The sequence below is a fragment of the Triturus cristatus genome, chromosome 1_2, assembly GCF_964204655.1.
Source record: "Triturus cristatus chromosome 1_2, aTriCri1.1, whole genome shotgun sequence".
In the NCBI taxonomy this organism is placed as follows: domain Eukaryota; kingdom Metazoa; phylum Chordata; class Amphibia; order Caudata; family Salamandridae; genus Triturus; species Triturus cristatus.
In genome coordinates, this window is record NC_140580.1 from 205,141,909 (window position 1) to 205,168,708 (window position 26,800).

The following is a 26,800-nucleotide window of genomic DNA, read 5'->3' on the forward strand; positions in this document are numbered from 1 at the left end:
TGGGCGCCTCCTGGTGCCTGCCACACTGTGCATGGCTAGTAAGGGGGGACCCATGGGTACCCCCACTGGCCCGAATGGGAGGGCTCTGGGTGCAGGGAGGCCCACTACGGGCCCCCAAAGTCTGCTTCCGACTGCTGATTTGAGTTGGATAGCACGATTCGGAAAAGGCTGTCTGAATCAAGCATCTTAATCGGTAGTTCGGAAACATGGCCCATAGAGAGGTACGATTCTGCTCAGTACAGCTCTCCCATTCCAAATGCTGTTGGGTTCGGATTGGGATGTTCCTAATGCCTAACACAGAGCAAATGTTGTTTGAAGGCCTTCCTAACCGCATCATAATCAGCCCCTATGTATTTGACCCCGCAGGCACATAAAGAACAAGAGAACTGAATGCAAACTTAATTCAGACATTTGTCCTAGGTAATTTAGGGACAGTAGGGGTCTCCAACCTTTTCTGTAACAAAAGTTACTTATGTTTAAGAAATTCATCCTGTGTTACAACACCCCATCCATGACTGTAAGCAGTGATCAAATTGGTGCATTAGACAGGGTTTTCAGCAGTAATGTAAAAAAGGCTTTGAGAATTTGAATTCAAATATTGAATTACTACTACATACAAACCATAGCTGCAATCCCCCTGGCACCAAGGTATAAATGTGAGTAGTAAATCTCTACAACTCATCTAATGGCTTTAAACACATTTTGAAAATTTGACTATTTTTCTCCAAACATCAGTTTATGAGTTCTAAAAATACAATATTTTTTTGTCTTGAATACATGCTTTTTAATTTGTGTATACATATAATCAACAAAGCAAAAGCTTCCATAGTAGTAGTCTGGGCTGCACGCAGGAGAGCTACTCGCAGGTAGCTGGAGAGCTACTCGTTGGAGACTTCTGGTCTACAGAGACTATTTAGCAGCAGCATGAAAGCTCTTGGCTAGTCATAATCAAAAAAAGTGATACTTGGGTCCCTCTGTAATATGATTCGTTAGGGTTAAATATCGGCTTCCATATAATATTGCTGATGTCTGATTGCCTAATTATGGATTTAAGTCCTCAGCATGTTTTAAATGTCAAGGATTTACTCAAATTGCTTTAGAGAACAGAACAGATGATCTGTGCATCTCCATCTACTTGCTCAGGGCACACATAGCAGTGCCCTCTTTAGAAGGCACATAGAGTATCTAAAGGTAAATGAGTTTGGGCTGTGCAGTGCTATATAAGCCTTTTCATTCATTTGTTTATCCGTCCATAGAGATTGTGTGCAATCAACCTTGGAGCTGCTAACCTTTATTAGAGATCCTGATTAGAGATCCTGGCAGTCCATTGGCATGAGGTCGAATGGCCATTCCATAATTGGAAACGGCACACAATTCCTACGTTGAATTGCAGAATTCATCATGCCAATATGCGTCTGTGTATGTATGTGTATACATATGTATAAATGTTTACAATATATGATCTGTGACAAGTACCAATTTCAAAGGTAGATTACCTTTCTTCAACAGGATAAAAATAATTTACTTTAAAAATTCCTAGAATATAATCTTCGTCAGTGAAAGGAGAACCGTCCCTCTAAGTTCCATTCCATCTGAAAGGTTGGCAGCTATAAGAAATAACATCTCACGTTTAATAATTTGAGTTTTCACATTCTAGTCGTAGTCTTCTTCGGGACATTCTGCTAGGAGAATCTATTTATTCATTTAATGACAGCTTGCAAATTTGCTGTTATCATTGCCATGTGGCACCAGGTGCTCCACAGTTTTTGTTGTTTCAGGGAGTGTATTTACTTTTACTTTGAATAATTAACCGAAAAGCCCAATTTTGTCCCCTTATGATGTGTTCTTTTTCTCTGTGTTATTTTACTACTAACCACTGCAGACACAAGTGCGGAAGTGACTGTTGACAAATTGGTTGTTAATTCTTAATGTACAGTGTAGCAATGCTAACACCAAAACCTGATAGGATATAAATAAATGCCTCCCACAACTATCTCTGTGATTACAGCACTTTTAACTTATGTAAACAAGCATTTGCAATGCAACAGGGCTCGCATTTTTGAGAGTTAGAGCTATTTGCGTTGTAAATGGCAATGTCTTTTACTGATGTGTTAATGGAACATTGCGCATTAAAAGCACATTGCAGCCTTCCTTCCTATATTGGAATAGGGGAAAAAACGGCGGACACTTTAAGAGCAACAGACCCAAGGCTGCGCAGTTTAAAACTCAGAGAAACCAATTGTTGTGTCGTGGGCCCTAGGCCCACATACTACTGATTGACACAGACACAGTATTCCGGGTTACTCAACTGGCCACGAGCACGTGCACTCAGGCCCTTTTATTAACCGGGTCATATCACTCGTGACACTGGTGGTGAATGGGTGTGGGGTGTGTGTGCCCACTCCCTTAGGGGAGTGGCTACTAACTCTGTGCCTGTCGAGACACTAGAACGTGTCTCGCAGGACACAACACCAATGTAAAGTTTTGTGATTTTGAAAAGGAGGTCCGGCAATACAGCGCATTTTCCGTACACACGTTATTATTTGTGTCATAAGCTAGCCTTGCCCGTATCTAAGGGTGCACACAAAGATTATTAGTGTGTACACACACACAGGTTTTTATTTGTGTGCATCAGCTGCTCTTGGCGGTAGCTCTGCCCTATTACTAGAGAGATAGTTTGCAGTTGCTTTTAAATGATTGTGGTTTTATGGCCTGGGGGCCTGCGTCATCAGCTTTTATTCAATTACTTTGTTTGTGCATTATAGCAAGACCCGCGGCTGCCGTCCACGTCTCCTGTCTCCCGTAGAGGGCGCTCCAGACCACATCAGCAGCATTGCATGGTGGGAGGCGGGGGTGTCCAGTAAATGGAGCTCAGAGAAACCCGACAGCTGTCATGGCATGCTACTCAGAACTGCACACACCAATAGCAAAGTGCATAGAAACTCGAAAAAGATAACTCTTTGCTCGCAGGCCTAAACATTGCAACGCAGTATTGCTTTTTTACGTTGCCTCCTCGTAGGATAGGTAATAGGCATTGCCTCTATCACTTCCTGCTCACATTGAGGGGTGTGTGTGCTGCAGCTTGCACTGCCTGGCATGCTCACAGTGAGGGATGCAAACGCAGCATCTTACACTGCATGCTTAGCGCACGAGAGGAGCAAATTGCACTGTAGCCACTCTATCTTGCTGTGCGTGCTCACTGCTGGAAAGCTGTGCAATCCCTTGGACACAGGCACTGCATCTTACAGTGTCAACTTACAGCATACTTCTGAAGAGGCATCGCGTCCTACGCTGCTTGGTCACGAGAACCAACGTCAAACTGCACATGGCACTACATATTTAGATACCAGATCACATTCATGAGATGGTCACGCTACAGTGGGGATCACACTGCAACTCGTCATGTAACCTACTCTCTGGTGAAGGCATGAGTTATGCACACTGCACTGGAGACTGCACCGGACGCTTCGGCACTGGAGGCTGCACAGGGTAATTTGGTCTAACGGAGTACGCATGCAGTGTAAGATGCAGCCCCCACAGCTGTGCAAGCCTCGCACGTTAAGATGGGAGGTGTAGGATGTAATTCAGTAGTTATGCGCTCACCCCACTGTCTCACCAGACAGGGTGTGCACCTTCCACTGTCTATACACTGCATCGGACGCTCACTTACTAATTAATGGCTGATTGGGCGCTATATCGTGTGAATACATATCAAACAACGTCAATAGCACTACACTGGGTCACTGCACGAAGCCACTGCTTGCTCACAGCATGAGATGTGAAACTGCAGTGTAGAATGATGAATGCTCCACTGCCTGGTGAGACAGTGGGATGTGCGGATCACTAGTGAACGCCATCTTAAAATGCAAGGCTTGTGCACACTAGTGGGCGCTGCACCTTACACTGCATTCACGCTCCATTGGACCACCTTTCTGTATGGGACACCACATCTTGCACTGCTTTCCATGGCATGAGACTGGCGTGTGATGCAGAAAGTGCTAAATATTGACAGTGAACATGCTGCCAGTTCACAGCACGAGACTTAAACACTGTCCTGTTGCATTCAGCACATACTTGTGAGCAGAACAACATGTGTGCACTGAACGAGAGCGCTGCATTTTATGACGCGTCGTCATAGACTGAGACCCGGACACTGCGTTGGGGCACTGCACTGTGTCTTCCAAAGAGACGCCGCGAGCAAAAGACACGCCGTGCAGTGCACATCTCCTGTCCAGGCAGGCACGGCAAGCAGGAGACGGGGAGGGAACAAACATGCCTCCCTTGCAATCAGAAGCAAGGATTTTTCACACGTGCCAATGAAAAGCATGGATGGAGCTTCCACCCCGCTTCCAAAGCAAAACCAACGACAATAGTCTCGCAAGCTATCAGCGCATGCGCTGCATCGCTAGGCGAGACCTAAAAATGTAAACCTGTTCTTCTGTCTCTCTCTGTATATCTCTCATCGCTGCCCTTTCTACACTCATTTTAAACTCTTTACTGTTTCTTTCATTTACTTTGCATATAATTCCCTTTTCTCCTACGTTTTCTCTTTCTTTCTGTCACAATATCCCTCTTTTTTATTCTATTGTCTGTTTGCCTCATCTGTCTCGCATTCTCCCCTATTTCCTCCAAAATACTTCTGGTTCGATATTCCTCCCTTCTCCCTTCCTCTTTCAATTATGCCTGTCTCTCTTTTTGACCTTATTTAACCCTTTCCATTTCTTCATCCTCACTTTTCATTTGATTATCATTCCATGCTGTCTCTCCTCTTTTTCACTGTTTTCTTTCTTTCCCTGATTCCATTTCTTTTTCATGCTATCTGTTCCTTGTATGTCGATAGTTTTCCCATATTTCTTAATTTTCCTTTCTCCTTTTGCACTCTCCTCTGCACCTTCTCTTTGTAACTTCTCATTCACCTCATTTTTCAAGCCTGACTGGCCTCTGCCTGTTTCTCTTCCAAACCCACACTTGCTCTTTCTTTCTCACTTACTGTTTTTCTTTCTGCACTTTGTCTATCTGTTGTCTATCTTCTCTTCTATCCAGTGGTGGAAGTGGGCGGGATCGGCAGAGCACGGCGTGCCCCTACTTCTTTAATCCAATAGATTCCGTTCCCCTACTTTTTTATTTTAAACCTGCATCCCCGGATGGCAGAAATAGCCAAGGCCTACAGATAAAGCTCGGCGTTCATGGCTGTTCGGGGATGAACGGGTTGGCAGAAAAGGAAAAGGACGCTGTCTTTTCCTTCTTGTCCAGAGAAGACAAGGACAGTGTCCACTTCTGCTCTGCCCTGGGAGCTTCCCCACCCCTCTTTCTTTCTTCCTCTTATTCCCTCTCTTTCTGTCTGGCTCCTCCTCACTTACTGAAAACCGTGACTTCAAGAAATGGTTCTCAACCTCTTTTTCCTCTTTTCATTTATTTGTTCTCCTGTACAATGGATCCAAAAAAGAAAAGCACTTTTGCTGGAAATGACGTCTTTTTTTGACATTTTCCATTTCAAAGTTCAGCCTCGGGAATAAAAGGTTCAAAATATGAAAAATAAATAACTAACTAAAGAAAGCAAGACACAGGGGTCACAAAGTGGCCAGCTTGATTTTATGCACCAATCATGGAGGCACTGCAATGCCTGATTGATGAGTGGATTGGAAAACAAAATGTTTACCGCGGCTCTGTGTTTCATGGATGTTGTCTTTTTAAAAGCAATGGACATTAAAACCGGTCCCTTCCTGCCCTTAACTTTTCAGGCAAAACACTCACTGATTTCTGATTAATGAGTGTAAAAGCGTTAAGGTAACCATGTTGTTCTTGCTCACAATTTCACATGCTTACTTAATATTGCATTCCCTATGAGTGTTTGCTTTCTCCAGGATGTGGTCACTTTTTTTTAGGCAGCATATTACTCTTGTCTAGTGCATACTTTGAATCCAGTCGCATCCAGGTGTTTATAGCTGGGCATAATTGGGTTGTAGTTGAAGGCAGTGTGAGTTTCTTTCAGTCGGGCAGTATAGTGTTCAGTGGGAGAGAGGATGTCGCACTATAGTTAGAGCTGCCGAATTTGGAAGTGGCATTCATGACCAGACCACTCTCCCGAGGGAGACGATATTTGGAACTGGCCTTCATGACCAGACCACTCTCCCGAGGGAGCACATTCCCATGCTAGACGTTAGAAGGCCCCGCAAGGCCTTAGACTCCCTGGTTTCTTAGCACCAATGGTTGGACCCTAGCAGTGGCAAGTGTAGGTTAACCTTGAAGGCTTGTCCACCACAATCCATACTAAAGTTCACCTCCAGTTTAGCGGACAGGCTATGAAGCCGCACACCCTAGAGCAACAGTGACTTTGTCACTGAGGTCACAGGACCCTTGAGAAGGGCCAGCTCTATGGCAGTGCGACCGGTGTGACCGCATGGGGCGCTGACTTTGGGTCGGGCCGTCATTGGGAGAAGTCGGCCTGGTATGTGCTGTCCACTAATTAAAGTGGGCACTGTTCACCAGTCCAAATAAACCTTATGATATTCAAGGTCAAAGATAACCTTTAGAAAGCTATCCGTGTGGTAGCTGTGGAGAGCAGCCTTCAGGCTTAGTCTTGAAGAAATATGTAAAGCTGCTTGTTTTACCAGAATATCACCTCCTGAATGACTAAATGAAAGGGGAACCAAACAGTAGTTATATAAAAATATGTATTTATTAATATAACACTTTCTACTATCCTCTACATGAGGATAGAACACAAAGTAAAGAATACTGGGTCAATAGAACAGTTGTAAGTAGTACAATACACAGCGGACTCCGGGGGAGACCTAACCATATACTAAAAAAATGGAATAACAATCACGACTTGAATAGACACAGTGCCTAGAGCACGTACAATCGCTGGGACCCCAAGGAGCCACATAAGGTAGTGACACAGAGAGCCCACGGAGGACGGGTGCAGTGAGGAAACACGACTGCGAGCTCTGTACAATGGTATGAGAAAGTTGCGGTTGCAAAGTTAAAGTTTAAGGACACTTCTAAGAGGACTTCAAGCAAGCCCTTTGGAACATAAGAGGTTCTAAGGCCATCCCACCCGTGGATACCAAGGTACCCGAGTTACCTATCCCAGAAGAGCCGGGTGCATAGGGCTCAAGTGGTGTCGGAAACCTCTGTTGTTTTCAATGGAGTGCTGGGAAGAAGTACTGCTGTCGTGAAGGTGAAAAGTATTCGGTGGAATCCAAGCCTGGATTCTGGAAGAAAGGAACCTGAAAGCAGACGGGACAGAGTCTGGGTCATGTCATGTGACTAGGGGCTCGGCAGTGAAATGCCCACCAATGTCGGGTGCTTCAGGTGCGATGAGGGGATGCTTGACTCTTTAGCCATGAGGATCTGGAGATGTCTAGGACAACTCCAAGGGAGATTCTTCAGTCGTCCAGCGCAGTGCAGACAGTTGAAGTACTTGGTATCTTCTTAGTAGAATCTTGTCCAGGTATAATCTAATGTCCTGTAGCCAGGTAGCCCAGTTTATACCCACAGGAGAGAGTAGGACAGATTGAGAGGTCCCTCCTGTGGGAGGGGCGGGATAGAGGGGTGGGTACACCCATGTCCTTTGTCCAGTTTTGCACCAGTGCAGGAGCCAATGGCTCCCAGAACTTGTTTGAGCTGGACTATGCACAGGGACACCAAATGTGCCCCCAGTGCAGACTTTCTGGCACTCTCAGACTGCACCCACCCAGCCCCAATACACTAAACCCTGTCTGGGAGGTGGTTACACCTCCTTGTGACAGGATGCCTATTGTCATTCCTTCCTCTGGTTGAGCTCGGCTCAGCAGCAGGAGGGCAGAAATGTGTCTGTGGCTGGCAGCGTCCATTTTGTGCTGCCCAGGTCCAAAAAGCTGGTATCTGGTAGACCGGTGACCCATGAAGATTACTTTAGAAGGGTGGAATCATACCTCCCACACCAGTAACTGGTGTGGGAGGTATGATTCCAAGGTGTTTGACACCAAACAGGACATGTTTCTACACAGCCATTTTAAAGATAGCATTTACCGCAAGGTTATAATACACCTTTACCTGTATATCTGGCTGTATCACAGAAAACCCCGGAGAATGGTCTCCGAAGGCTGCAGAGGGGCCCTACTCATGCAGGGGCACCCTCTCACGTAAACCCCGGCACCCTGCCTTCAGGATTGATAAGGCCTGCTATGGGGTGACTGATAGGTTTTTAAGTGTAGTGATGTAGATAGATATAGTGAACCTATTTCTAAGTAAGTGGTGCAAGCACCACCAGCTTACACAGGCTGCAGTAGCTGGCCTGTGGTGTCATTTTGAATGGCCTCTCATGGGTGGCATAATACATGCTTCAGCCCATGGGAAGCTTCTGGGGTACTTATGCCCTGGGTACATGTGTACCATATACTAGGGACTGATAAGGGTACCCCAGTACCTAAAGTACACACATAGCAATTTAAGGGAGAAAGCAGATAGAATGGGGTCCTGATTAGCAGGATCCCAGTCCGACTAGTCCAAAAAACAGAGAGACACCAACAGATCCTACTTTCCTACTGTGAGCAACAATAAAACGTCATGATAACTCTGGTGATTAATGTTCTTCCTAGAGAGAGGTCAGAGTTTTGTCTAGTGGAAGTTTTGGCTCATAGAAAGGTAGCACAGAGGTTTAATGTGCCTGTTGCAAAGAACATGTGCCATGCAGATCACAAAGTGCACATAATGTAAATAGGTCAGTATGTTGCTGCTTTTGTCAGAGAGAATCTTTTGTTACTTGCAGTTTATAAGTTAAAATCCTAGCATGGAACAGTGAGCTATTAAACTATACTGCCTACTAGCATGGTTGTCATATGACTCCTACACCTTGTAGTCCTTAGTCTTATGTAAAATTTCCTATACAGTGATTCGCACACATATAATCTGATTGTTTCTGTGTAATGTGTGTGACGTAAAGTGCTCTGACACCCTCCATTGGTATGAGTGGCGCTGTAAATCAAATTGAAGGCATCTGAGAGAGAGTGTGGTTATGGAGACTTGAGGGGCACTGTTAAAGGTTGGTAGTGAGGAAATCCGTGGCGGAGGTGGTCATTGGGGGGCCTCATAAACATTGTTGCACAGTGAGCCACCAGTGCTAAAGGCAACCCTGCCTTTGAAGCCAGTCCGCCTCACCCATTGGTACCTCCATTGGCCTTGTTTCAGCAGTAGTAGTAGCTATAACTTACCAGGGATCGGCAATGCAGGATTTGCATACACACCAAACTAAGTTTGCAAACTTCACAGTCTCTCTGCTTAATGCACAATCACTTTTAATATGAGCTGCCTGCTTTGGAGCCACTGGCATTATGCAACAAAGGAGGACAAAATGACGCCACAAATTTGACCAAATTATGCAGCAAAAAATAGACTGCAGCATAATGCAATTTATTTTCTGATACTTTATTTTGACATTTTTATACTTGCTAACAATCTCTGGAAAGATTTTGCCTTATTAGAAGAACCAGTGTAGCATACAAATGTAGCAGTGAGAAAGGTGATCAGTCAACCTTTGCAAAGGGCCGTCCACTTCGCAACACAAGTCACATTTTTCAGTAACCTTTGATCCATTTGAGCTACAAACAATTTATTAGTTAAAATTGTCAGATTATGCAGCAGATGTTGCATTATGTGGCAAATATGGCAGAGCCCTAATTATATAGAAAATATTTTCAAACTAGGATATGTTGCCGTTCATGTTTGAACTGCTCTTGTGGAAAAAGGGAGAAGTGCTGATGACACAGAAAGTCCATGGCTCGGAGACAAATGGCTTGTGCTTCCACTTTTAAGAGTATTTGGGACATTCTGTGATTGGAAACATATCCCACTTTGAGAATGTATTTTAATGTTAATAACTCATATTACACCTTGAATAATCATGTGTATCCATGGGTTGAATTAAATATCATAATAAGCTGTAACTGGTCAGTGGAACGCCAAACAAATATAAAAAATGTGAATGTTTTGCGCATTCTGGTCATACATCTGACTCCGCCCACTGATCCCAAATTCGGGTTATTCCTGCCCTCTGATTCTCGGTCCACAGTTCCCCTACTTTTTTTCCCCACTTCGACCGCTGCTTCTACCTCACTTGCTCTGTTTTCTAACTGCGCTCTCTGTTTCCTTCATCCCATTTTTAGGTTTTCCCTTGATAAAGACACAGGAGTGATCACTTTGACAGGCCGGCTGGACTTTGAGAACACACAGCGGTACACACTTACTGTAATCGCTCGAGATGGCGGTGGGGAAGAGACAACGGGTCGCGTGCGCATTAACGTCTTGGATGTCAACGACAATGTCCCCACATTCCAGAAAGAGATGTACATGGGGGCTCTCCGTGAAAACGAGCCCTCAGCGGTGCAGGTGGTACGACTCAGGGTAAGCATCCTACGCCTTTTTATTCACTTTCACCCATCACTAACAATCGTAACAACCATAGAATATCGAAATTATTTGTTTTTAAAGTTAGTTAAGCTGAAAGGTGGTGCAACAAGATACTATTGTTTAACATGTGATACATTTGGAAAGCTTATTTGCCTTTATCATGACATTTCCTGTTTTCTTTTCTCTTCTTTGTTTTATGGGCATATCCCCGCAGTTCTGTGTCATTGATGGGCCAGTAGAGGCGTATTTTAAATGACAATTTCGTACTACTGTAGTTTTCACTCTTTTTGGTGTTTCTCGCAGCGTGGCTCTTACTATTTTAAGTTTTTAATTTTAAAATGTTAGACCTGGATATGTTTACCTTAAATATTAAGAAAATCGATCACTGTGAGGTGGTGTATGTCTAGGTAGTTTTAGACCATATTAGATCACTGGATGCAATGTGTGGTGTTCAAGATTAATATAACTTCACAATCACAACTGGCAACGTTCATAATGTACAATCTTGTAATGAAATATTAAAGTTTTATTTTTTATTATGCACCTGGTGTATTTTTCTAGGTTTTGCATGAAAAGTATTTTGCTTGGATTTTTGCAGGAAAACACTCTTGGGGATATTTCACTACTTTGCTGAACTAAACTCAACAAATAAGTCGATATGTGTGAATTTTTTCCTGCAAACCTGTTTTTGTGGAGTATTTGTCAAGAATTGTTTTAAAAACGCCAGAGGTTGTTTGATTAAAGTGTACAAGTATTAAATAGAGCCCTTCTTACATTATTGTCAAATTAAATTCCTGTAATGATGTTCAAAAAACAAAGAGCAGCTATTATTATACACTGGAAAACAGATTTCTCTCAATCAACCTGATGAAGAAAATTCAGACGACATTATCTATTCCAAATTGGCAGGTCTCATTGCAGCATTATAAGTAAATTTCAAATGTTTAATATTGCAGATTTTGTTTTTCACAGAAACTTGAAAATCGGAATTAAAACTTAGACAGAAAACCAGTTTTTAAATGTTGTGAAATGCAGTTGTCCCTCTGGGTAGAACATGTGCCTAGCATTGAATATTTAGCTCTGATCTTCTCCAAGTTTAACATTGAATACTTAGCTCTGATCTCCTCCAAGTTTCACTGTCTTTCAAGGACTGCTCCTTTTTCTTGGAGAGGGCGACCAGATGGATTCTGAGTTTGAATCTGACACTTGAGCGTATTTTTAGTGCCCTGCGGTTTCGACTCGCATAGGACCTACTCTATCTAACGTACTGCCTTTATTTTGTGTCACGGTTTAGGCTCGAATCTTTATAGTCCATGTAGTCTCTTCTCACAGACTACAAAGAAGGTACTGTACAAGCTGTAAATTGTAAGTGACAGGCAAGGGTCTTGTGGTCGTTTTAAGCCTCCTTATTAATTTATACACTTAAAGGTAAACCGTTAGACATAAAAACCCTTTCACACGCATAGTTCCAAATACACAAAGCAAGTCTCTAAGAAAAGGTTTTGATGCAGAAGCTCCAGCTACCCCTTTGCTTGAAATGTAGTGCCAATGGAATTAGTAAGGCTTTGTGAATGAATGTACGTCTCCATTCCCCTTTCCTTCATGCAAAAGTAAGCCCTGTAGGAGACAAGTACTTCACCTTTGAGCAATGAAGGGCTCTGATCAGCAATTAAAAGGAAAGTTCAACAGTAATTAGCATTCCAAAGTTTACCCTGCATTGCTACCTTATTTGCCGTTCAATTTCTATTTTGTAAATATTCTGAAATCGTAGAGGTGAGTATGGTTTAATGCCACTAAATCCCTTATTAATATACATTCTTGGCTCAATCCATGTTAGGTAATCTACATCTTAGGTCTCCAATTTGAAAGGGCCAGTGAAAGGTCTTCACTAGCCGTCTATCTATACCACAAGTCAAAGCACATCAGTTGATATTATGATTACTAACTAATCAGTGGTTAAGTGAGGCGGGTCATCCCGTCCAGATTAAAGTATATTTCAGGTGTGTCGGGGTTCTGCAGCAATCCGTAAAAGTTGTTCTCTAGTGTGCACGCACAAATCACAATTCATCTTGGTTCAGTGCCTGACTTTGACTTCTGCTTAAGAGAAGACATATCTTCAAACAGATTGCACTGCTTCCAGGCTCATTAAACCGTTACTAGCGAAGGTTTCACGGATGAACTCAATATAGTCTTTGTCAATCCACGCTTACCAAGGAGTGCGGATCTTCCACAACTTTTCCCAGATCTTTCCTTGAGAACTGCATGTATAGCATCCTATAGCTACCCTCTTCCTGGCCTAATTGTTCAACAACAAATTATATCCAGTTTTCTGTTTTTGCCGTCTTTACCTTCAAAAAGCAGTTGTTTTTCTTTCTGCTAGTCCAACCTCTCTTTCCCTGATCTAGAAGGAGGACCGATTCCATCCTCTCTGCTGGACCATGTGTTCTACACAAACATATTCCTCACGTTTTCAACCAATATGTGTTTTTGAAGACTATGATGGAAGATTGACTCTGAAGACTTCCCCGTACCCCACCTGAATTTGAGCTTAAGTACATAAACTTTGCATTCATCCTCTTCAATCTATGTCCTTTTCAAGATGATATTTGGCCTAAAGCTTTTATTGGAATGCCAGGTTGATGTTTATTGGGGAAGCGAGAGGCTAGCTACCCAGCTATGCAAGATGGCGGCCTCTTAAACGACCGCTGCGCTGCCTACCTCATACCTCTGTGAGCTGATCGGATGTTGCCCGTTTCTGTTCTTAGCTTCCTGGTGTAGGAGATGAACTTGTGGCTTGTGCTGGGCAATGTGAAGGAAGCCCAAGAGCACAACAGTCACCAAATTGTGTCCCTTCGCTGGTTTCTGTGTTCGAGACTGATCTACATTTGGCTGCTCCATCACAGACCAAGGATGATGCCCAAACCATCCAAAGCATCCAAACCACCTTGGACTGTAGGCAATCCAGCATCTGTCAGTAGGGAGTTAAGCACTGGACTCTGCTGTGGATGACAAACACCGTGGGCCACCGGTAATGATCTGGCTCAATCAGTATCCGATCTTTGACATGCACAAAAGTGACAATTGCAGAGTGCAGAGTTCTTTGTGGGGCTTCAGGGGGTGAGCGACACAAAGATATCACGTAGACTGAACAAGGGCAATGCAGGGGTGGAGAACCTTGCTCAGGTAGAGTCCTCCATTGCGGTCATGACAGCCTTTTACTTGAACAGGGGCGGCAGCGGAGCACTCCAGATTGTGCTATAGGAATACAGGTTAGTGACCCAGGTGCAGGTATTATAACCCTAGCTTCTACTATTGAACGACATGGATATTTCCAAAAATGCCATCACTCTCACTTCCTTAACTGTAATCAAATAGGGGTCAAAAAATGTGCATGGAGGTCTCTGCACTGCAGGTAAACCAGGGGCCCGTTCCACGATGGAGATAATCAAGGCTCGAAAGAAATGATAATCCATCATGGCAGGCTAGACTATAGTCTGGCTTCAGAACAGAGACTTAAGTAAGGGGCAAACACAAATATTAATGCGGACTCTGCGAGGAAAGCCATAAAAGATGCCACAGTAAGATGTGATAAAGGCGAGACTCGGTTCACAGACAAATAAAGCCCTGCTGAATATGACATCAGGAAACACGTTTTTTTCACTCTCTGATGTCTCATCAGATGTGTCTGATGGTAATGAGGACTCTGACAAGAGTAATTTGACGGCAGTCTGAGAATGATTCTACATTTTGGAATAATGGTGAGAAGGCGCATGGACAGCACAAAGACAGTCTATGGGCATGGCTCATAAAGCTGATGTGGGCAATACTGGGACTACTCTTCGACACAAAGCATGGTTAGTGAGACACTGCTGCTATATCCTCTCTCACGCAGAGTATGGTTAAAAATGGGCATCACAAACTATTTATGGTAGACACAATGTCAATCTTTCTATATTGATCATGAAATCCAGTCCACTAATTTATCATCCAGAAATACTGCCACCACCTGAATTGGTATTTTGGGATGCAAAATCACAACACTATTCCAAGAATTCACCGAAGGAATAGGCACATTTCCAGAGGAAATTCCCAAACTATGGACTTTGATTGTGGGGACATTTTGTGCCATATCTGAACTGGCAAGTGGGTCTCTGTAAACACCCGAGGTAATTCTGCATGTGGCAATCCGGATGTAAAAAAACTTGCATTATTAAGAATTCCCAGTTGGAGAAGTAACTCCCATTTCTTCACATATCAGTAATTCATAATAGATGAACTTGCATGGTTATAGAGTTATCCTCTGCCTTGTGCGACTCCAAAGTCATTCAGACATTCTGTCACATCATTGACTGTTCATTTATTAATATATCTTTACACTGGTCATGGCAAGATTGGTCGTCTGGCATCCTAACTTTGACCATCGCAAGGATCTTCATTATTTTGCAGGAGCATCATCTCGTATTCCATTAGCTAATGAGAAAACAGAGTTGCAATCTACAATCTCGTTTTCAGTTGTGCTAACTGTATCTGGAGAAGTAGCTTTCAGACATATGAGCTTGTATCCTACTCCTATTGAAGCTGTAAATCCTTCAAAGTAACAAAAAAACACCTGGGGCCTGACTTACATTGTTGTGTATGTTTATGATTGTTTGCTATTTGCAAAGGCATTTTATTACGAATATCTTTATGACTGCGGAGACTCTGCAGTTGTAAAGATACTACTAGTAAAATATGGCTCTTATTCACAGATTAAGTTAAACCTGAAGGGTTCGGCACACACAGGATCACTGGTTGAAAGGATGGTGTAAAAAGTGAATTTCACCTTAAGAAAGAACCTTATTGGTAATGAAAGGAAGATTTTTTTTTCAGTGGCGTTTGGTCTGGGCTAGAGACACTTCTAATTGTCTCACCAAGCATATGTTTTAAAAAAAAAATCATAATACTATACACACACACCCACACACATTTATTAATGTTCAAGATCTTTCAGTCAACCCTCTTTATTTAGTAGGCTGTTCGAATACCATCCACATATTTCTTCCACCCAGCACAGGACAAGGCATGAGTCAATGGGTCAACCCACTTAAGCTATTAGTTATCTTCACTGTCAGTGGCACCATTTCGAGTGTGTACATGTACACATCTGCCTAGAAAGAAGTCCACTTCAGTGGTAGGACTTGTGGGTCAGTTTCTGCTTTCATTGAATTGATATGTTTTTATTTTTTTATATGTTTTTAAGGGAACCCGCAGTTCCTGAAACACAGCTAAAATAAATAATTAAATACAACAGAACAGACTTACTGGCTTTGCCAATGGTTGTTTATAGGTTTACATTGGGAGACAGCTCTGGCTGCTACGTGAATACTGCACTGGTACCCAGTAGTGGCTGCTACCGATCAGGAGTGGTGGGGCGGGGGCCGTAATGAAATTTTAAAAAAACACTTACCTAGGCCGACCAGCCACAGCCGGCAGCAGGAAGCAGCAGGAAACACCTGGGCTCCCAGGTTCCCCATAGCCAATCACAACGCTGCAATGCAGTGTTGTGATGGGTCGAAGTGCCGTGGTTCTGCACTCAGACGGGGACTGGAAGGCTTTGCATGTCCCTCACCACTGTGTAAAGCAAGCCTGGTGGGGAGGATGCAAAGTGCGCAGGGCTGTTTGACCGGTCCGAGAGGACCAGACAAGCAGTCATGGGCACGTAAGGAGTGCAAACCACTCCTCTCCCTGCTCTGGCAAGCCCCGCCCCTTCCCGAGACCCACTGACTTCAACAGGAAAAATAAAACGATAATAACAATAGTTATTAGCATCTTATTTTTCTTTTTGAGCAGTAGGGGACTCTGATGGTACCTTGTCAGTGTCACCAACTCTCAGTCTGCATCTTTAAAATCCAGATTGCGATGTCTTTCTAACAACGCGATTTAAGGAAAGTGAATAATTCATTTCAGTCCCTAAGAGGCTCTACTGAATAAAATATCTTTAATATAAGTATATGCTTGCTTTTCAGAAATAATTCAAAGTTACAGAGCATAACACATCCTTAAAATAAGGCACCAATTTAGTAAAATTTTAAATAAATTATTCGGTTTTAGAGAAAACGTTGTTTGTTCTTCGTTTCCTTACTTTCTTCTTTAATTTTCTTCTTCGCAATCCTTATTTCTTCTTGATCATCCTCTCCTTCTGTGTACATTCACCGTGGACCTCCTTGAAACAACCCCAAGGTAGCCAACCTCACACATTTGTTTCCAACTCTCAGCCTTTCTGTATCCTATGCACGTCCTCTTCCCTAGAACAGCATTCCTCCCTTCTACAGTGTACACATTAGGAAGTCCAAATATTCTGAGACGTGCTCTCCGCTTTCTGCCTCAGACCTTGTACTTTATATTTTTTAATCTTTCTTCTTAAAAACACACGTGGGCCATATGTTCCAAGTGTTGTTGTTAGTGCACTAGATAATGCTGCAAAAAGTACAGGTTTGTGCCTGCTGAAATATGCTTCCCCATCCGTGTTCATGTATTGTTAATCGCAGTTGCCATAGCGATTTACATAATGTGCATTTTGATACACTGCAAAATGCTAGCATTAGGGGGCATGGCTCCCAAAAGTGTATTGTAAAGATGTTTTGGTACCTCCCAAGGGCCGTAAAATATTCAGAGGTTGCTGCATAACTTCTTCGGCTAGAGGTGGTGCTTACAGTTCTCAATTGCTAAAAACAAGTGTCCACAATTTTTCATAGGAGCCTTCCAGCCCTACCGAATCCCAGAATTGAGGAATCGCAAGGCTGCCTAGTTTTGATCCCACCTCAAGCCTGTTTCATCCATCCTCCTACTGTTCCTCTCTCTTTACATCACTTTTGCAAGTAGTTTGTCATCCCTGCTTCCTCTACAGATTATTTTGCTAATTGTATCTTCTTCCTCCCTTGTACTGATCTTGTCTTTCTCTTGCTCAAATCTGATGATCAAAAATAAGTCTTGGTTCCCAAAAATAAGTGCTGGTGCCCACTGCCTGCATCCACTAGCCAGATTAAACACATAGGTTGGGTGACCAGATTCTCAAAACAAAAAAAAGGGACAGTTCATAAAAATAGATATAGGACTACAGTTTGCAGTAACAATCGACATAAAAGTAGGACTATTTGACAGCTGTCCTAGACATAGAAAAGGGACTAAAATGATAGCTGCCTCCACAGACACAGATGAAGAATTACAGACAAATCAGATGTGTGACACAGACACCAATGGATTTTTAAGCTAACAGCATGTGCATTATAGGGTGTTGGGTTTTTGCTTTAGCAATGCCAAGAACGGCCTCCAAACTAGTAACTTGCAAAAATGGCTAAAAAGCTTGCCCCATGCCAGAAGTTGAGAAGGGGAAGGGGAAGAAGGAAGAGAAAGGAAGATAAAAGGTACTATGATACGGGAAGGGCTGAGGAGGTAGGCCTGTCTGAGTCTCTGAGATGAGGGGAGGAATGAGGCAAGGCCTGTCTGTGCCTCAGAGATGAGGGAGGACTGAGAGAATGCCTCTTTGTGCCTCTGAGGTGTGGGCGGGGGAACGGGCACTGTGGCATTTCTCAGGTACAAGGTTAACTCTAAAATAGATGAGGTATGTTACTGCTGTCGTACATATGTGTCTCCAGTTGAGCAGTGTTTAAAAACACCTCTAGCACTGCGAATGCATCCACTCTTTGCTGTAATAAAACCCATGACATCATAGAGCTCAAAAACATTTTCCTGAGTGCATTTTGGGGAGTGCCTTTCTTCAGGGGGCAGTTACTGTCCAATTACAAGCCAGCATTTTTGGTTGTCTGGTAGAACCGTCCGGTGCCCAGCTTCCTCCCAGGTAGGTGGTCTGAGTAGTGCAGAGAAGAGTACTACAGTACAGACGTGTTGTAGGTCACAGCAAGCAGAGCTTGCCTCTAATCCTGTGTATCTCACACAACCTTGTCCCATGAGACAACTGCACTCGTAGACATCTCACCGGTTCTAGGTCACACAGGGCCTTCAGATGTAGTAGAAATACTACCCAAGCAGGTTTGGAGGCTGCAGTAACTTGACCACATCACCACTCGCGCACGATATCCGACGATTCCCCCCACACTTCCTTCAATCACACATGCACACTGTGCCCTCCCAGCGCTCCGAAAAAAGGCAGCTTGCTGAAGTCCCATACAGCTCTCTACAAAGACCAGGTGACATGACAGAAGTACCCAGTTAAGCAGGATGAAAAAACAGGGAGGTCTCTCAAAGGGGTGTGGCCGAAGTAATTAAGGGTGTGGCTTAAAACACATACGCTAAAATATCTATGCTTACCATAGTCTCCCGCCCAAAACAGTTGCTGCTTCTGTCATTGTATTCAGACAAATAATACAACATGTACAGTCCTGCCAAGTATCACACATCAGGCATGAGACTAACGCATATCAATGTGGTACTCCGCATTACCGCACTGAAATGCATTGTCACATATATACATAGTCACTCTCTCAGCGCTGTCACTGAAGCTCTGCTACCTAAAAGTGTGGCAGCTGGCAGCGCGCAGTTATGGCATGTGCACGCAGGCTTGCGGCTCGCCTCGAGGCTCACACTCACTGCTACAATGTATGTAGCATAAATCATTCTCCTATTGTGTGCTGGCGCCACTGGGGGACGTTACATCCTGCTGCCATCCCGGAGTTCCATTTGTTGCAAGGGGCTGGCTATGCAGGCTGCGCCAAATTCAATCATGGCACTCGTGACCCTCGCGCTGCTTGCTACAGCTCGCAGCGGCCCGGGCCACAGCCAGTGTGCTGTCAGCCCCCACCCCCTGCCGAATTCAATTAATCATTGCCTTACTTAACCGAGAGAGATGTTGAGGTTTCACTGACCATCACCCGGGTGACCCGCTAATTGCATGGTGTGATATCCTTATTTTGTGACATTCATGGCTCCCTGTGCATTACAAAGTATGACTTACTACACAGCCTGGACCACACGGTCGTGGCCTGAGCCTGACAGTGCCTGCAGCCTGTTTCGCAGCCCAAGTAAGTTTAAGTTATAAGCCTGGGTGCCAATGGCAGCGCGCAATCAGGCAGCTGCAGCGCCTGCCAGTGTTACTGCCAGTGTTACTCAAAACGGTGAAATGGGTGGCAAGACTGGCGCCGCGTGAAGTGAGTTTTATGTTGTTGGGGCCTTTCTGGTATAGGTTCCCTGTTGGGCCGGGTCACTCACATGATGTCAGAGAGTGGCCCGGAATCCTGATGTTCTCCTGACTTTAGTTTGCTGGGAAGGAAGGGGGCACTACAAAGGCTGGCAATCTTTATGTTGATTTTCTGCTGGCCCATCCAACAACAGTAGCCACCAGAGTGTTGTTATGGCCAACATCTCCTTCCACATGTATGCCGACGATACCCAGATCTACATTAAAATCTCCTCTCTTGAGGAGATCACCCATATAAATGATGCCCTGAAACTGACTGTCCATTGGCTTGCCAGCAACCAGCTCAAACTGAATGCCCAAAAAACTGAGTTTCTTCTCATCTCCCCCCAAACAAATCCACTGACATCCTGGAATGGACTAACTCCATCACAGCACTCAACTGCACCCCTACCATTGTGGATTCTGCCAAATCTCTTGGGATTATTTTGGACCACAACCTGAATATGATTGAACACATCAATGCGATGGCCAAAACTGCCAGATTCCATCTGAGCTACTTGAGAAAACCAAAACCATTCCTTGGAACTGCCGACCTAAAAACCGCTGTGCAGGCATTAGTTATCTCCAGAACCGAATATGACTGCTCCATACTATCTGGCCTGCCTAAGACTTCGACTGCCCCCCTAAAAGCTTGCCTCAATGCAGCAGCCAGACTCTTATCTGGTTAAAAAAAAATTGACCATATCTCACCACACCTGAAGGCCTTGAACTGGCTGCCCCTTGAAGGCAGAATTCAACTCAGCTGGCCTGTATCACCCACAAAGCCTCGTACACAAACTCCCCGGCATATCTTGCCCAGAAAATCATGCTATCTGCGAGATCCAGAAACTCCTGATCCGCCAGAGACCGTGTGCTCCAGCCACCCCCCTTCCGCAAGGTAAAAACATACAATCGAGCATTCTCCGGAGCTGCACCAAGAATCTGGAACTCGCTTCCTTCCTCCATCAGAAGAATACCTTACCTGGCGCTCTTCAAAAAAGAAGCTTTAACCTTCTTAATGAGCAAATTCCTCCAATAACACTCCCTTGGTGCACATACTGCCTTTTTTGTGATTTTTTTCTCACTTCACCTGCTACTTGGAAAAACTCTCACTCCTTCCATAGGACTCTGATCTTTGTACATATCATTTGCATCCACTTGTAATCAAATCGCACGCTGATTGAGGAACTGTATTCACACTTGTATATATCCACAGCTTGGTCCTACGTTTGTCATTTCCCTAACCCTCATCCTTGTATTCTGCCCATGCCATCCTGTACTTGGATCTGTACCACTTATTGTATATATCTCTTCCTTGATACCCTGTACTTGGATCTGTATCATTTATTGTATACATCTCTTCCTTGTGCCCTATTGTACTCAAGTCATCGCTGATTTTGGAACTGTATTGACTCTTGTATATATCCACAGCTGTGTCCCACTAGTGACTTTTCCCTATTCCCAATCCCGGTACTTTGCCCATGCCTTCATGTACGTAAAGTATCTTTCCTTGTAAAGCTCTCTGATACCCTAACGGGTCATGTTTGCGCTATATAAAACTTCAAATAAATAAATAAAATGGCCTCGCACATCCTTTTTGGGCTGGTTCCCACCTTGGAGAGAGGCACAGGGTCACTCATGTGATGTCAGCGGGTGGCCCGAGTCCTGATAGTCTCCTGACTTTAGTTTGCAGGAAAGGAGGGGGCGCCTCCACAAAGGCTGGCAATCTTTATGTTGTTTTTCTGCTGGCCTATCCAACAACAGTAGCCACCAGAGTGTTGTTAGCAGGGCCTCGCACATCCTGTTTGTGCTGGGTCCCACCTTGGAGAGAGGCCCTGGACTGAGTGATGCTCTCTGCACAGCATCATTAATTACGAGGGAGGAACCAGGGGGTCCAGTATAAGTCAGCAAAGGCTGAAGGTACAATCCTCAAAAAACAAACAACCACAAAAAAATAAAAAACAGCTCCTGACTTAGTGTGCAGAGAGAGCCTTGATTTAATATGTTGCAAGGGAGTTACCTGATATTTGTACGATTCTAATATGAGTATAAATTAAAGTTGTTTAACCATTATTTCTTACGCTTTGCAGCAGTTAACATAGAGTTTCTAGTCATATCTGATATTTATAAGCTTCCCTCATTTTCATAGCTTGATTTTGCTTGCAAGAAAGTGTCACTCATAGTCATTAAAATATCACTCATAATAACTCTGAAATTATGAAAATGTCACACATAGAAATCTGAAACCTTGGCAGCTATGCATGTAACATTACACCTACAACAAGCCAGGACTATTCGCTTTGTCAGTTGTTCTTAGCTGCATAAGATAAATAAGCAACTAACTTGGGCTTTGTTGTACATAACATTGAAAATGCTTCACTTCTGGGATGATGAGAACGATAAGGGGTCTCTTTGAAGGCAGTGAAGGGTGATATTGCTGCAGCAGTAAGATTTATTTTTCTACCTGAGGGCAAAAATGGAGAATCCAATAGAGACCCGTCCCAGCACCTGTGCTAAGTAAGCAGAGAAATGTCCCGGTTTTTAAATAGTGTTTCGGTGCGAGACACTATTAAAAAAACAGGACATTTCTCCATTTAACCTGGGCACTGCACAAAAACCTGGACTTTTCTGTAATTAGGAGCAAAGTGTCGGGACACCGGGACACTGCTCCGAAAACCGGTACCGTCCCGGGAAAACCAGGACGTCTGGTCACCCTACACATAGGTGCATGTTTACTTAAAATTCACACAACGCAGTGCAGCAAGGCAAGTTGCTGTAAGGCGTTGTGTGATTGGGAAAGTTCTTACAAGTGGCCTATCAGCTAAGATGCAGTGCAGCTCTCTCCCTGTGCTTGCGCATTTGAGGCTGCCTAGTTCCAATGCAGGCACCCTTACACCATAGTGCAGGAGTGCCTTCATTACGGGCAGGATTGTTTTTTCTTCAGGAAGGGAAACCTTCCTGCAAAAAATATTCCAGAGAGGCATATTCCTCTTTCTATGTGTGTTGCAGAATGGAGCACACTTAGAAAGAGAAAGTACCAAAGAGAAATAAACATATCCCTCCTTGTTAGGCCTCACTGGGGAAGGTGTACCATTTTGATGCATTCCCAGGTTTACTAGCTTTAGTAACTCTGGGAATTAAATGCATGGGTGGAAGCATGGGAATGCCCATGCTCCACCCATGGAATGCCTTCCAAAGCAAGGTAATGCAAGGCAGCGCTATGCACTGAGTTACTTAGAACTTACTTAACCATGCAATGCGGATTTGCATGGCTTAGTAAATAACAAAAATGTTTTTGTGCTAGAGCGGCACCACAAAAGTAACACAACTCCAGCACAAAAACATAGTAAATTTGCCCCTTACTGTTTGTGATCTCCATGGGTCTAGCTCAGGTGCAAAAAGCAAGTTAAACAACCTGCACGGACAGCATTGGCAGCATGCATATTCACCCTTTACATGGATATGTGCCTGCAACAATAGACATCAATGCACCAAAATGCCAAGGGTTGTGGATTTGACATCACACAGTTTGACTGCTGTTGAAATCACATGCTTGGTCACTTGCCTCATCTTTTCCTCTCAGCAGCCTCCAATTTGCTGCTGAAGGAATAGAAGGGCAAAAAATGGAAACTGCACTGAGTAAACATGGTTATTAGAGCAGTATTTAAATTCTATTCTTGGCACTTTCTTCATGGTCACCAAAGGATAGTGCTTAATTGGAGCCAGTGGTTGGGGGTGGGGGCCACCGACACTCATTTTTGGGGGACTACACTAATGTTTCTGCATCACACATTTACGGAGAACAAGGGAGGGAAAAACAAACAAAGCGGAAAGACATAGGAAGAGAAGGGTGAAAAAAACATTAAAAATCGAGAAAGTAGGAACCTGCAAGATTGGTATGAAAGGGTCGGGATTCTCTAGTAGTGGATTAAAGAGGCATGAGGAGGATTCAAAACTATGCAGCCTTGGTATTGGGGGTGCTGATATTTAATAGCATGGGCCACCAGCTTCCATGCAAAGCTTTGGGCACCGGCACTCACCCTTAATAAATTAAGCACTGCTATAGGGCAAGCCAAGATTAGCAGCTGCTACACCTGGCTGGACAGAGGGTCTTAAGCAGGTCTCTAGATATTAAATATTTCACTCCGTGCATGATGAACACCAAAGTGCAAAAAAATAACTACTTCATTAATAACAAAGGGCCTGATTTAGAGTTTGGCTGATGGGTTACTCCATCTCTAATGTGGCGAATATCCTCTCTGCCTTACTATTACAAGTGCATTATATCCTATGGCACTTGTAATAAGGCGGGCAAGATATCTGTCTTGTTTGGGACAGGGACTCTATATTAGCCCCTGAATCATGACTAATTTGCAACATGATGAACTGTGTGGCACGATGTCCATGTACCCAGTCTTAAAGATGAGTAGGATTTACAACTTAATGGAACATTTGTTGTGCTGCACATTGAATCCCACTCACCAGCAAATATAGGCAAGTGATCTATAAATTAATAATTTGTATTGTAAATTAGTTCCTGGCTAAATCTTCCATATGTTTTGCTGAAGAGAAGCACTGAGTTCATGGAACCGATGAGTATTACTTTCAACATGGTCACACACCCATCACTTTTCAAAATAACCTTTCAATCTTCAAAATATGATAATCATTCCAATTTGGATAGAAATATTTTCATTCGAATGGGTTCTTATCTAACCATGATGGCAGTATCCAATCTTCAGTCGAAGAGATCTAATTTGAGGGTGTGCTGGACCAGCAGCTGCTGCATTACCCAATTAATGTATTTTCCAGCTGAGCTAGATAACTCATATAAATGTACTCACCATTAAAAGTCTATTTTCCAGAATTGCACTTTCAAATATAGGTGTTCTAAGGTCACTGCACTTCTGACTTTAATTTTAACGTGCCCTCCTCAAAACTGCAAAAGTTAACATAAAGTGCCCATGATACACAATACTTTCATGGATGCCCAGCACGTATGAAGCAAATCAGCAGTGATCTGGCACTCTGGTTACTAATTGACCATGTGCTGCTGGATTCAGAAGACTTTGTCGTAGGAATTCTTCCATCTTCATGCAGTAGGATTACTCCATGATGATCCATTGCTGGGTATTGATTAGGATCCAATAGCAAGGAGGGACAGTGCAACGTATACATATACGGATACATCTATCACTATATACGATGAGGCAATGTACAATTGTAAAAGGACCATAACATCATTTACAAACCTCTCATAAATAAAGAATGGCTTCCACAACTTTCCATTTCTCAAGGAGCAAATTGTGGTAGAGAATTAGGTTGGTTAACTCCATGGGTATCCAGCCTAGAAGAAATCCTAGCTACTTTAACTCCAGGTATGTTCTGTTGCATCAAGTGAAGCTCATTTGCACATGGAACAGCTTGCAGGGACCTTGCTGATGAACTGGTGCTAGATGGGACACAGAATCCCAAGTGGTTCTCTAATCATACACATTTATTTCTCAACACAGCAAGTCTTCTGGTTAAGAATGATTCAACTCAGAAAAACAACTATTTAACCAATGTATTCTTTCTGTTTATTAACCAGGCCTCTGATGAAGATGCTCCTCCGAATAACCAGATCACCTACAGCATCGTGGCTGCTTCGGCCTTCCGCAGTTTCTTTGATATTAGTGTCTCAGAAGGCTATGGAGGTGAGTGTGAAAAGTCATGGGAAGGCGTATCTTAGTCATCACTGTGTGAAGCGCAGGCATCCATCTTGGTATACTCAGACGATGTTAACGGCGTTGAATGTACTTCTGAACTTTTTCGCCCGTTACATAGTACAGTTAAAAATGGCTTTAAATGTGTATGTTTATTTGTGCTCAGCAAAGAACATCTAAGCAGTCAATTATGAAATAGCATTTGTAGAGATAATGAGTAAACTAGGATAAAGTTCAACTAAAACCGTATCTCCAATATCTCTAAGGTCAGAATATGAAGCTGATTTGTTTAGAAATAACTTTTTGTGCTATATAGTCTGACCCATATCTCTAATATTATAGTGTAACAGGCTTTTATCTGGTAATTAATCACGGTCATCAGTGAAATGTACCTATCAAAAACAACCCATAGCCACCGATGCAATGATGTGTCATTCCATATGCCAACTGACTTTAGCTCTACATGGGTGGGATCTTGCTCACAAGCTTGTTAGCAAGATCCCATAAATTAAGAGCTTGTTGTTGGCAAAATCTGTGTATGCCCTGCAAGTCGCACATGAGAATCCTCATTCCACTGACTCAGCCTTTCATCCTTCCAAGGTTAAAAAATAAATACCATTGTTTGAAGCAATAGTGCTATGAAACATTTAGGAGTGTGGTACCAAGCATTAAGTAAGAAACTCATTTTTTTTCGTGGCCCAGTGATACTAAGTCGCTTCTTTGAAACTTTTCCAGACCAGCTCACCCTTTCCCACTTTGTCTTGGTGACCGCATTGTGTAATAGCTGGGTGTCAAGTTTGCAAAGTGTGATACTGATGATCTAGTGCCACACGTACTAGTTAAACCCAGATAACGTGTGTCATACTGAGGCTATTCTAGATTTACCAGCTTACCACAGGTCACCTGAGTGACAGCTGGTCAGACTATGAACTGCCATGCCATAACAGTCTGTTAATAAAATATAAAAGAAGCTGGCACGCTTTTCTGGCATTTGTAACCGATACTTCATGTTGCCCAACTTAGTGGTTCACATGTTAATGGCCACAGAATGATGAAATTAAGGCGGTCCTTTTGGGATTATGTACTTGTGTCCACAAGGTTATGCACAGTCAAAATGCAGTGAATGCATTCGTCCATTGAGCCACTATTTTGGCCCACTACCCCATTACAGAAATGTGATATTTGTTTATGGCCTAATTTATATGTTGGAGAAAAGGGTATTCGGTCACAACAGTGACAGAGTAACCCTTCTGCCAACATAATGCCCACCTGGTTTAAATGCGGGCAGACCATTGGTGTAAGGATGGCAGGGAGTACTCTGTTTCCGCTGTGGCTACACTCCTTCAACACATTGATGGTTAGTTTTCACTGCTTGTCTCCACCAGCAAACCCTTAGCAGTAAGCGGCAGAGAAAACTGTAAAAGTCTTCCTTTGCCATGAAAGATAACTCCCATGGCAAGTGGGCATTGTTTTTTTTTGGTTTAAAAAAAAAATCCTGCTTTAGGGTTTTGTTTTGAAAGTTTTTTTAAAC

At 43.4% G+C, this 26,800-nt stretch overlaps 1 protein-coding gene across 1 annotated transcript in view; it reads left to right on the plus strand.

Annotated features, from left to right (window-relative positions):
- LOC146867050 (cadherin-23-like) overlaps window positions 1-26,800 on the plus strand; it is a 571,698-nt gene that overhangs the window by 360,642 nt on the left and 184,256 nt on the right. The window contains exons 5-6 of the mRNA XM_085619648.1: window positions 10,149-10,386; window positions 25,155-25,260. Coding sequence (XP_085475774.1) covers window positions 10,149-10,386; window positions 25,155-25,260 — 344 coding nt within the window. The remainder of the gene's footprint in view (window positions 1-10,148; window positions 10,387-25,154; window positions 25,261-26,800) is intronic.